This window comes from Sarcophilus harrisii, chromosome 4 (genome assembly GCF_902635505.1).
Source record: "Sarcophilus harrisii chromosome 4, mSarHar1.11, whole genome shotgun sequence".
Classification (NCBI taxonomy): domain Eukaryota; kingdom Metazoa; phylum Chordata; class Mammalia; order Dasyuromorphia; family Dasyuridae; genus Sarcophilus; species Sarcophilus harrisii.
The window spans coordinates 181,385,549-181,399,002 of NC_045429.1; the positions used below are offsets into that span (position 1 = coordinate 181,385,549).

The window sequence follows — 13,454 nt, forward strand, 5'->3', positions numbered from 1 at the left end:
TCTCTCTCTCTCTTTCTCTCTCTTTCACACACACACACACACAATGCAGTAGCATTGAAAATCACTTCTGGAACTCAGACAAAGAAGAAGCCACTTCAGACAGATCACTATCATTATCAAGTTGCCCAAAACAGCTTCTAGCATCCCCAAAGTGAGGCAACAGCATAAAACAGATTGCCAGCCACATTCTTTTTGCTGAAAAATTCTCTATTCTAGGGGTAGTGATCCAGCTTGGACTATACATGGACTTGTAATGGAATATGGATTAATATTTTTAGAGTAGAAGATTCATACCAGAATCCATTGATTCAAATATCTACCTGAAGATAAATAGACTGAATGTTATCTTAGAAGATATTATCCAAAAAGTACCCAATCAGCCTGAAATTTGATGTATAACACTGTGATTGGCTGGGGAAAGGAGAAAGAGTGATGAAGTATTTAGGCTAGGTTGAAATCAGATGCTATCTAGTTCCATCTCACTAGCAGGGCTTCCAACTTTTTTGACCAGGGGACAATTCAACCTGCTGAATGAGGTTGTTGTTGTTCATCCTTCAGTCTTGAATGCCTTCATGAAAACTGAAAGCTGTGGCCAACCAAGACTGGTGTAAAATGAGCTCTTGGGATCTTAGATTTGGGTATTGTTCTGTAACAATGCCAGCTGGGTATGGCACCATTTCAGTATCACAGAAGGTAAAACAGAATGATGATATCTCATTCTTCTAAAACCCCTCTCTTATGTGTCATAAAATCGATTGTACTCTCTGCCATAAACAGACAGCTGAAGTCTCACTTGGGGATGTGGGCTGGGCTTAATCATGTCTGTGTTGTTTCCAAAGAGGATTATTATGAATGGCCCCTAAATGCATTGTGCTTTTCCTTTTTTTAAGACAGAGCACCTCAGCTAATGCTTCATTTACCCAGGCAAAGGACATACATGTGTGTGCTGATAGAAGTGAAGGAAGAACCAAGAACCCTGTGTGCCATTAGTGGAGGTAACCAAATGAAATAAATTCAAATTAAGTTCAACCTTATGGCATGGAGATGATGTCTGTAAAGAACTTTGCAAATCTTAAGGCATTATATAAATTATAGTTATAATTAATAAACATTTTAATTTGGCTATTGATTGACCCCTCACTCTTTACCCTGATGTATTTTAGGGTAGTTTCATGTAGCTTCAGAGATCATTCCCCAGTCTCTTCTTCCTAAGATACTAGGTACCCAGCTCTATGGTTGGGAAGGATTATTATATTTAGGCAATCATAGAGAGGATGAAGCAGGTACTTGAGAGCAGGGATGAATTAGAGAGAATCTGGAGACAGTAATGGGATAAAGCTATACTTAAAAATGGAAAGAGGTGGGATCAAGGGTACCCGTAGAGGTGTTGCCCTAGGCAAGAAGTTGCTGGCCAGGAGGAAGCTAGCCATAAGAGACTGGAATGAAAGAGGAAATAGGAGAAAGTTCTTGGTTTAAATTCTGGTTTTGTGACTTATTCGCTATATGACATTGAGTTAGCCATTTGATTTTTCTGGGCTTCAATTTTCTCTTCTGTAAAACGAGAGAGTTAGAGTAGATCAAGGGTTTCTAACTTTTTTTGTGTGTATGTCATGGATCTCTTTTATTGTTTGATGAAAGCTATGGAGCCCTTCTCTTCTCAGATTGATGTTTATAAAAATTTCAGTTTGAGTCCAGTGAAAATAAAGATAAGATTTTTTCTTCATCCATGTTCACAAATCTCTGAAATCTATAAACTCATGTTATGAACTTCTGAACTAGATGATCTCAAAAGTCCCTTTTAGTTCTCAATCTATGATTCAATCATCTTATGATTATTGTGTAACCAAATAGTGACTTTAGACTAATAGTGTAAATATTTCAGGCAAAGACAATATTGTCTGAGTTGTTCAAATAGATTGTACAAGGGTGACCAGACTTATAAAATAGAAAACATACTGTGTCTACATGAATACCAACGTTGCCTATTATATTGTACCTTAATTGATGACAGAGAAGGGAGAGAAAACATGATAGTCCTGTCCAAAACAAGCACTAGTCATCTTCTATCTGAAAGGATTCATTCTACAGGTACAACTTTGACAGCAGAATAAACAACCTTTATCAATGGTACTTATTTATTTATTTATTTTTTTACTAGATTTCTGTTCTTACAGAAGATCCATTCCCACTTTGACATTTAATCGTTCATGTAGGAGAAAGGACAGTCCCATATGGAATACTTGTGAACTACTAATCTTAGAGAACAGCTTAGCTCCTATTCCTAACTCATTTCTCACTCTTGAAAAGTGGGCCTTTTTTTTTTATCCCTAACAGATATATTTAAAATACTAAGATAAAATATTTTAGAGGAAATTTTTATAGAAATGGCACTCCATTAATAAAGGTTTTACTTTTGAGGTCATACTGTAGACCAAGGCTCTCTAGTTACTGATCAATAATTTAAAAGTTTCAAATTTCCTTACTTCTCCTCAGCACCGCTAAAAAGCTTAAATGATAGGTGGGTAACAGTTCCAATGGTCTTTTGATGAAGAGAGCCATCTGTACCCAGTGAGAGAGCTGTAGGGGCTGAGTATGGAGCACCACATAGCATTTTCACTCTTTGTTATTGTTTGCTTGCATTTTGTTTTCTTTTTCATTTTTCTTTTTTAATTTGATTTTTCTTGTGCAGCATGATAATTGTGGAAATATGTATAGAAGAACTGCACATGTTTAACACATATTGGATTACTTGCCATATAAGGGAGGGAGTTGGGGTAAGGGAAGGAAAAAATTTGGAACAGAAGGTTTTGCAAGGGTGAATGTTAAAAAATATTTATGTATATATATTGAAAATAAAAAGCTTTACAATAAAAAAGATAGGTGTGCAAGAATACGAGTGGAGGACCTTGAAGTATACTAATTTCATAACCATCACTATGTACCTAGACATAATTCTGCATCTCTAAGACAAAATCTGGATGATCCTTGAAGTCACTTAACAGCTGCATCAAACTCTAGTTTCTCCTCCCTCCACTAAAGAAAAAATTCTCAAGGTGCATTTATTGATAACCTTAAACTATTTCCTTCAATGAAATTTTACTTTGATACTTCATGGTAGCATGGTAGTGACTTTGAATCTTGAAAGGCTAAAAGGTAGCATTTGGTAAAGTCTGGAAAATCTTATCAAAGAGAAAAGTCCTAGGGATCAGCAAACTATGGCCCTCAGGCCAACTCTGTCTGCCCCTTATATATAAAAAAGGTGACTGGCCAGATATGACCTGAAAGGCCATAATCAAGACTATCAAAGGGGGTTTACAATCTATGTCAGTGCACACACTGACAGACTGGACACTTTGTCATAATGAAGTCAATTTTATGGCACCTCGCACGAATTGCATCTAGAAAATCAGTGTAAGAAACTTTCTTGGACTCACCTGCTCCTTGTTGTCTTCCCACAAGAACATCAGCTCCTGCCATGCAGCCCATTCCCAGAATGCAGACCACAATGCCAACAAAGTGCACAGCCTTGTATCGGATTAGCAGAAAGAACCAGGACAGGAGTATCACTACTGGGATGACAAAGCAGTCCAAGAGCTGTTGGGAGACAAAGAATAGGAGCAAGAATAAAATATTGCTATTTCACCATCAGCTTGCCGCTTTACTCAGAGTAGATGCTTAACAGATTTGTACAATTCAGTGAAATTGGATTTTTATCAACAAACATTCACTGTAGTCAACATTCAGTTGTCAAATGTAAGGGGTTTGCATTGAACTCAGGGCTAAGAAAATAAACGTATTATGTGTGGATTGATAATAGTTATCATTTCTATGACTCTCTAAGGTTTAAACAGTTTTATACACACACATAAATATATATATATATATATATATATATATAATGTATATAATACATATATATTACACACATATACAGACATATATAAAATTATTTTATATGTGCATATATATCCACATATGTACACACATATATAAGTATATGTATTTGTGTATGTATGTGTGTGTATGTATGTATCCTTTGATCCTCACAACAACTTGTGAGGGAGGTTCTCTTTTATCCATGAGGGAGGTTAGGTAATTTGGCTAGGGTCACACAGCTAAGAAAATGTCTATTTTTTATTTTTCTTTTATTTTTTTATTTTTTTTAAGGAAATTACTAAATTAAGATTTAAACTCCTTCCTGATTCCAAGTCTAGCTCTCTAATCTACTTAGTGGTTTATAGGGTACTTGATTTTATTTGATGGTTCCTTTCACTAATCTTTTGTCTCAACTCTTTCCCAATCCTCAGTCTTTCAGTAAGTGTGCCCTCAAGTGTTGGGAAAGACTTTAACTTAGAAAAGCCAAGGTCACCTATTGCATTGTGGTCTTTAGCTAAACATCTTGATTTTTGTCTTGACATTGGACTTTGATGACTCTGGAGGAAAGAGTGAGGCTGATGACTTTGCACAGTTTTGCACCTATTTTCTCCAGTTTCCTCATTTATGTTATTTTTTATGGGACAATAACATTTCATTATATTCACATGTCAAAATGTGCTCAATCATTTCTCAGTTGGACACTCACCTCATTTCTGATTCTTTGCTACCAAAAAGCTCCGAATCTTTGACATGTATACAGTGTTTTATTTTTGTATTTGACTTCTCTGAGAGCAACAATAAGATCTCTGCTCAAAGCTTAATCACTTTTATCATATAATTTATCAGTTCAATTTCATAGTTTAATCACTTTTCTAATATAATTTTAATTTTGTTCTCCAGAATATTTGGAGCAATTTATATCATCACCAAAAGTGTATTAATGTCTGCTTTCCTGCAGCTTTGAAAAACATTCATAAATGACCAAGTGTGCTTCAAATATGCCCCCAACATGTCACCAGGAGCTAAGTATTATTTCCAGTTAAAGTAGCACTAATTTCCTGGCACTTCAGAGAAGACCAGACTCTGGGATTCTTGAATTCCAATGTCTCTTCTACTACCAGAGTTTTTCAGACTTATGCAGGTCCTTGAACTATTCATTGTTCCAATTTTCCCTCTTGTAAAAGAGGAAGAAAAACTAGAATACTAACTCACTCCACAGGGTGTGTAGGTGATAAAGTACTTTGACATAACATAGAGCTATATGAATGCTAAGTAGGGGTATGATGACTGAGTGATAAGGCAGAATAATGGGGATATTAGGCATAGGGAAGACCCCAAAAAGTGTGTGTTGCGGGGGAGTATTATGGAGTGGGACTACCATGCTAAGAAAAGAGAAGCTTTAGCACAGTTAATTAGAAGTTCAATTAATGATCCCACAAGATGAAGTAATACAATACCCTTATGTCTGTCTATATGGAGTGGATCCCACTCCCATTTAATGGGTAAAATGATATTTGATAGGGAATCATTCACAGGAGTGATGTGAATATGGTCTTCTTATGAGGGTACTTGACTTTATTTGATGGTTCCTTTCACTAATCTTTTGTTTTTTGTTTTTTAAACAAACAGTTTGGTTTTTTGTTTTTTAAATTCCAAATGATGGTGTTTCATAGTGGAAATATTCAGATCCATAAGTCACAGCTGGCATTTTATCATCTTAGTCTTTAAAGGAGATCTTAGGTAGTGGAGCCAAAAGTCTTCATCCTTGAGGTATTGTACAGGGATGGACCAAAGATAACCTTTCTGGTGACCATCAGCACCATCAACTATATTTGTTCATTTAATAGCCATCTGTGTGTGGTATATTGGATGATCTTCCCTTTGACATATATAAGATACCCTCAAATTATACAGGGACTTAGAGGAAAAAAGAAATAAAAAGAATAAACAAACATAACTTGATTTTTTAAAAATAGACAATGAAACTGAGAACTAGGATAATGAAAATATGTGACTGAAGTCACACAGAGGTTAATTGGTGGCAAAAACCCAACTTTCTTTCTTCCTAATTTTTTCTATTAGACTGTAAGCTCCTCAAAGGCAAGGACTGTCAAGAATTGTGCTAGTGGTTTTACAATTTATTATCTCATTTAATCTTAGGAGCTAGGTGCCACTATTATTTCCATTTTACAGATGAGGAAATTGAGGTCAAAGATCACATAGCTTGGAAGTGATCCAGGCTGAATTTGAACTCAATTCTTTTTGATTTTAGATCCAATGCTTTATCCTGAAGAGATCAGGATTGAGTATGCAGTTCTTGGATACATCTATTTTACAATATTTTTATCACAGCAATGAGGAATACTGGTGATAAGAAGACCATATTATTTTGAAAGGTTTAATTAGTGTTTTAAATTCCCAACGGGCTCAGTACTTCTTCAAATTATATCATATAATAGTAACCTTTAGCCTCAATTATTTAATCAGGGAGCCCTATGGGTCTTTAGGTTTCCGAAATATAAACCACATATGAATTTACTCAGTGCTCATTCATTTGTGTGAATATCCTTGGAACAGCTTTGAAAATATAATTTGAGATGGCAAACTCAGAAGGTAAGGTGTTGTATAATCAATATCTGATGACATTGGCAAATGAGGTACTTCAACTATTTTTATACCATCTCTGCACCATGTATTTCTGTGGAATCATTACTTTTACCCCTTTACAGAAACACAACAACCCTAGCTGAATACAAGTAGGCATTGGGCTTTTATCTAATAATATTCCATGGCCAAGAAAAAACGGGCACAAAATAACAGATGGAGAAAAAAAAACTGTTTTTGTGTTTTAACCCTTCTGGGTACATAGAGAGATGGACAAGCTTACTCTAAATGTCTTAATTGGGCTACTTTGTCACTTGGCATACATGAGAGTTGTTACACAACAATTTAAAATTATTTTAAATTTAAAACACTAATTAAACCTTTCATAATAATATGGTCTTCTTATCACCAGAATTCCTCATTGCTGTGATAAAAATATTATAAAATCGATGTATCCAAAAAACCCTGAATACTCAGTCCTGATCTCTTCAGGATTGCTACACAATTTGTAATTGAGCATTTTCAGCAAAATCATTGAATTGTGTATCGTTTCCTTGTTTCAGGCTGGTACAGGATCTCAGCCTTCCTTAGAGTTACAAGCACACAGTACTATGTTAAGTTGGTAAGATTGGTTCCAAGAATCATGGATTCAAGTACACTCAGAGGTCATTCAGTTTAATCATTCCTTGAAGCAGGATTCCCTATAAAACATTCTAGGCAAGTAGCCATCCACTGTCTCTTTAAAGACTTCCCATAATAGGGAACTCATTCACTCCTAAAACTAAGGCAAACCATTTCACGTTGGGGAAATTCTCATTGTTAGGAAACTGATCTCTCCAGATCAAATTAGAATTTGCCTCTGAAACTTCCACATATTATTCATAGCTCTTTACCCTTTGGGTCCAGACCATATCCAATCAACCTTTCACATGATAGCTCTTTAAAGTCAAGTAACCACGTCCAAAAAGGAAATAAAATGAGTCTGGCATGACTTATTTTAGTCATGGGGACCAAATGAGTTAATAAGATAAAGTGCTTTGCAAACCTTAAATTGCTATATAACTACTGATATTTTTACTCTTTGCACATGTATCTAGGTATGATGTAAAGGTTCTCCACACTTGTCAGACTGGATAGCCACTGCCTATTTTATTGTTTAATTCTTTCATGTTCTGATTCTTCACGATCTGATTTGGGATTTTTCAGATCTGGAATTCCATCCACTGTTCTATCTAGCTGCTGGAGATTAATGATAAAACCAGAGATATTATAGATAGAGATTATGAAATCCTAGACACGAAACCAAAGACCACAGGGATGTTGGGTATTTTTTTTTTTTTTTTTTACCTCTACTGTCAAGTGAACGAAGGGGTTTTAGAAGAGAAAGGAGAATGGGGAGTGAGAAATTGGGGACGATGATGTTATCTAAGAACAGGATTTTTGTTTGAGAAACTTCTTGACCTTCAAATATTTGATGGGATATTGAGTGAAAAAAGGTTTAGAGTTGTTCTGTTTGGCTCAGAAAACAGAGGTAGAAACAATAAATAAAAATGGAATGCAGATGAATTTATAATCAACATCATAGAAGGTTGTCTCACAATAAGAGCTTTTAAGGAAAAAAGGTAGATAGTAGCTTCTTCTGGGGATATTTTCAAATAGAGACCAAGATGATTATTGCTGAGTTAGGGAGGGAGGTGATATAGTGGATAGAGCACTGTCTTCTTGGAAACAGGAAGACCTGAGTTCAAATCCAGTGTCAGATTCTTTTTGGCTACAAAACCTTGGTTAAGTCACCTGCCTTGATTTCCTCATTTGTAAAACTGAGGGTAATAATAGCCTCTATCTTTCAGGGTTATTGTGAGGTTCCAATGAGATAATATTTATAAATCATCAAAATTATAAGTATAAATATAAAAATTATTAAGTTTAAACTAATATTATTGATACATTCTTTTTCAAATACAGATAAAACTTAGAGATCTTTTTAATTCTGTGAGTCTGTTCAATCGTTCAAAATAGAGTAGGTTGAACAGGTTTTGAGGAAGTTCTTTGACTCCAATAGGATATCTATGGATTATAAAGATAGCATTTACTTCGATGTCTTGCAATCATCAAAGAGATGGATAAAGGTCACTAGGCTAACATGGAGAAATTTCTCTATGTCCTTAGGTGGCAATAGTCCTAGGTAACCTTCATAATGATGTTGCATTGTATTTAGGCAATACATTAGGAAGATAGTGCCCTGCCAAAGGGAAATCTTTTTATGCCTTTCCAAGAAAAAAGCTCTCTTTACTATTGAAGGTCAGTCAGTATGTGCTCTGTATCTCAGAATTGACATTTATAACATGTTTTAAAGCTGGAAAAGTGCTTTCACATCTATTATCTCATTTGATTCTCATAGCAACCCTATGAGGTAGGGACTATTATTATTCCCATTTATATCTAAGGAAACTGAGCCTGAAAAGTAAGTGGGTAGCCCAGAATTAGCTAGTTAGTAAGTGTCCGAGGCAGGATCAGGATTGAAATCTTCTTGACTCTTAAATCTAAGACTCTAAGACTCTTAAGTATATAAGGTGGTATATACAATACCACCTAGCAAAGACATACTATCAGAAAGGTATCAGGAGACACTGAAAAATTAGGTCACTTTGGAATTAGGGTTACATAGATAGAGATATATATATATGTTGGACACAAGACTGGGACCATATTTTTTTTGACACAAAATCCAGGTGTTTATCCATTACAGAAAAACTGCCTATATTAGAGGACTAAGTCTCTTAATTTGATTTATGAAATTGATATTATAGGCTTATATCTTCATTTTTATAATATGCCTTTCAGAGATGGGTGGGATACATACATAATAGATGGAGGGATAATTAGTGAACCACCTGTGGTCTCCAGCAGTAACTTTGCAATATAAGAACTCAAGGAAGGCCTCTGGCTAATTGGGTAAATCCCCTGTGGTCAACTTATGGATATCAAATACATCATTCCAACAAAATAGCAATCAGTTCTTTACATCTCATATCACTTGATACTCAGTTCAGTCCTGTGAGGTGAGTGCTATTATTACTTGCCATTTACAGATGAGGAAACTGAGAATGAGAGGTAAAATGACTTTGCTAGAGCTAGTAAGTATAAGAGGGAGTACTCAAAGGAAGGTCTTCCTGATTCATATTAAATCTTTGGAAAGTAGAAGTAAAAATCCACAGAAATAAGGTTCTTAACACAGAGAAAACTGCCAATGTGTGGCATTTATTTTTTTTTTTTAAGTGCAGAAACACCTGCTCCCAGTCCAGTACAGAATAATGAGGGATTAATCTACTCTTGCCTTTCCAATGTTCATTGAATTTTCAACCTTTTATACACCTTCCTCTGGCTTTCAGCTTCTCATTATCACTGTCCCCCAGCTACACTCCTGGAAACGAATGTCCCCACCCCCTGCCCTTCCCGGCTCCAGTCCAATCTGTCAGTGGCGCAAGTTGAGGCAACCAAGCTGAGGTGTCACAAAAGAGAAGGTGATTCAGGAAATTTGAGGTGAGCATTGAGCTCCAATCCTCAGCTTCTAAATTGATGAATCTCTTGTTGCTTCTAAAGGCAGTAGATCTTATGGACCCATTCTCTGGGAGCAAATTAAAAAATCTTATCAGGAAGGGGCTTTAAAAAACAAAAGCAAACTTCAGAGTACCTGACACACCAAGATTCTCTCTTAGCTGAAAGACTAAGTGCAAAGATATTCCTATAATTGGGAAATTTCACATTCACAGGCAACACAGGGAACACAATCTTTTTTAATTCCATGGCCTAGAACTATGCCAGAGACATTTTGAAATGTAACTGAGAATGTCATATATAAGAGAGTTGTTTTTCTGACAGACAGACTTTCTAGAATATACTTGACCTTAGACTTTTGGGCTAGTTAATTCTGAAACTCAGTTTCTTCATCTTTAAATTGGGGATTTTGATATTTTGGACACCAACTTCCCAACTTCAAAAACTTCAAAGCATCATACAAATCTGAATATGTAATACATTATTAGGTATATTAGTTATTATATTATTACGACTATTTTCCAGTTTAGAATAAGGCTTCTTTTTTGTTTCAATTAAATTTTTTTCTCCTCACCTTCAGCAAACAACATACCTGAGCTTTATATAAACATGTGCCTACAAAATGTCTGGTTTCTAATTCTTTTTTTTTTTTTTTAATAATAGCTAGCATTTATTTTTATTTTTTGATATTTTTTCTTTTTACATTTAATCTAATTTATTTATTTTCCCCCCAGTTACATTCAAAACAAATTTTTTACATTTTAAAAAAATTTTTGAGTTCTAAGTTTTCTCCCTTATCCCCATATGTTTTGCATATGTGAAGTTATGCAAAACATTTCCATAAAAGTCAAGTTGTCAAAGAAAACATGGTCTCCCACCCTACAGGTTCTATTCTTTAAAAATATCCCAGAAGGGCATTGTTTTGGGTTCCTTTATTCTGACCAAGTAAAACAAACCAACAACATGTTTCACTGGGCTGTGAAACATCCATTTGGCATCCATTTTCTAGGAAATGTGTGTTTCTCAGATTTAAGCAGTGATTCATGCGTAGCCAATTTTCTTGTTACTCTTCATAAGGATTTATCACAAGCTAGTTCTTTACATCTTCTGATGTCATTCATAAACCTCTAGCTGCTGAAGTACTTGTACTTCCACTCACAAAGAGAACAAAAAGATGTATTTCCACACGTGGAAAATTTGGGACAATTATTTAGTGATTGAGGTTACTAGGAGATTGAGGGAATTACTCACAGAATGTAAGCCTGCCTAGGATCATTAAACAGAAATCTCTTGCAGGCTAGCAGATATAAGTTATTTTCAAAAACACAAAGGATGTGATATTTAGGCAGCATAGGAAACTCCAAGAGTGGGAATTCTTCCTTCCCATTAGCGCACATTGCAGCCCATCTAATAATACCTAATTATTCAACTTAGAAACTCCCTATGGCCTCTAAGATGAAATGCAAAGTTTAATGTTTAGTGTTTAAGATCCTTCAAAATTTAGCTCCAGCCTCTCTTTCTAAGTTTATTCTAGATTTCTCCCCTTCCTGTGCTCTAACCAAATGGACACAAGACAATTCATCTTCTTCTCCTGGATCTTTGCCTTAAAGTCTCTCCCTCCTCACCTTCACTTCTTAGAATCCCTTGCTTCTTTTGAGCCTAAGCTCAAGGGCCATTGCTCCTGGTTGTGTCCCCTAGGGCCAAACAGAATAATTAAAAATCCCCAGCTCCCACAGCAGCTTTCCAGGATTTGGAGACAACCACCAAGTCCCAGCCAAACATTAGTTTTTTTTTTCAGCCAATCCTCACGTGAACTTGGCTCCATGGTCCATTTACCATCCCAGTTATATTTTCTCTGCATTTAATTCAGTTTGTTGATATCTTTTAATATGTAGTTCCTGGCAGTGAGTATGATTCTCCAGATATGGTCTGAGGGGAACATTTTTCTATTTGTTTTCTGCACCATAATTAATATAGTCTAATATCCCCCTTCCCTTTTTGAGCTGCTATATTGATGTCTCCTATTTAGCTTGCAGTCCATTTTAACTCCTCAGTCATAAATATTTAAAGAGGTGATATGATCCAATAGAAAGAATTCTGGACTGTCCAGTCCTTATTTTCAGCTCCTACTCCTGACTCTGCAGATTGTTGGTAAGGCACTTAACACTAGATCAGTCTACAATTTTATCATATGTACAATGGGCCAATAATTCCTGTTTTATGGAATGAATGTTTCAGTGATTCATAGAAGAGCTTTGAAAATGGAAATGTCCTATTCATATAATAATAACACTAGTTATATAGAGTTTTAAGATTTGCAAAGTGCTTTATGAATATTGTCTTATTTGATTCTCACAACTATCCTAGTGTCTCAGGCTAAATTTAGCATTACTCTAAGACCTATATTCTATCTACTGTGCCATTTTGCTGCTTCTATGTATTGTATTATTATAATAATTGTAGAAAGTTTACTGTTATCTGTAAGATGAACTAAGACCTATATTCTATCTACTGTGCCATTTTGCTGCTTCTACGTATTGTATTATTATAATAATTGTAGAAAGTTTACTAAGTTATCTGTAAGATGAACTGGAGAAGAGAAAGGGAAGTCCAGTATCTTTGCCAAGAAACTTCAGATGGAGTCACATAGTCAAACCTGATTGAAACAACTGAACAGCAATAACAGTAACTACTAAGGTTCAGCCAATCCAGAATGCCATTTTATTAGGCCAAGTATCTTAATGAATAAAGTGTTAGAGAATCATAGAACTTTTTAGACATCTAATTCAATCTTTCATCTCATGTAGAAACCCTCTTTGATATTCCTGATGCGTATATTTTAAATGTCCATTGGAACTCATTCAGTAATAAAAACTCACTACCATACTTTTTATTGAATAGCTCTAATTATTTTTTAAAAATCTTCCTCATTTTGAATTGAAATCTGCCTCCCTGCAATTTCTATCCCATGATATTTATAATCACTTCTGAAAATTAAATAAAAAACGAGTTTAACACTCTTCCATATGATAACTTTTAAAAAACTTCAAGATAGCTATTGTAACTTCAAGTAGGACTTCCCTAGGCTCACCAGTCCCAGTTCATTTAAGAAATTCTCAAATGACAAACATTAATTGTCCTTTATTTTTATAATCTCCTTCTCAAAAATATGTTGCCTTTGTCACCCTTTTGATTAAAACAGAGTTAGATGGATAGAGTCCTGGGCCTAGAGTCAGAAAGACTCATATTCTTGAGTTTAAATCTGGTCTCAGACATTTGCTTGCTGTTGGACACTGAGCAAGTCACTTAATCTTGTTTGTCTCAGTTTCTTCATCGGCAAAATGAGCTGGAGGAGAAAATGGCAAACACAATGGCAAAAAAGATACTCTAGTATCTTTATCACTATTAGGTCTTAT

General features: G+C 35.2%; 1 protein-coding gene across 1 annotated transcript in view; it reads right to left on the reverse strand.

The window, feature by feature from the left end:
* The window catches only part of SLC35F1 (solute carrier family 35 member F1), a 523,457-nt gene that overhangs the window by 62,931 nt on the left and 447,072 nt on the right, over positions 1 to 13,454 (reverse strand). The window contains exon 4 of the mRNA XM_003769385.4: positions 3,435 to 3,594. Coding sequence (XP_003769433.1) covers positions 3,435 to 3,594 — 160 coding nt within the window. The remainder of the gene's footprint in view (positions 1 to 3,434; positions 3,595 to 13,454) is intronic.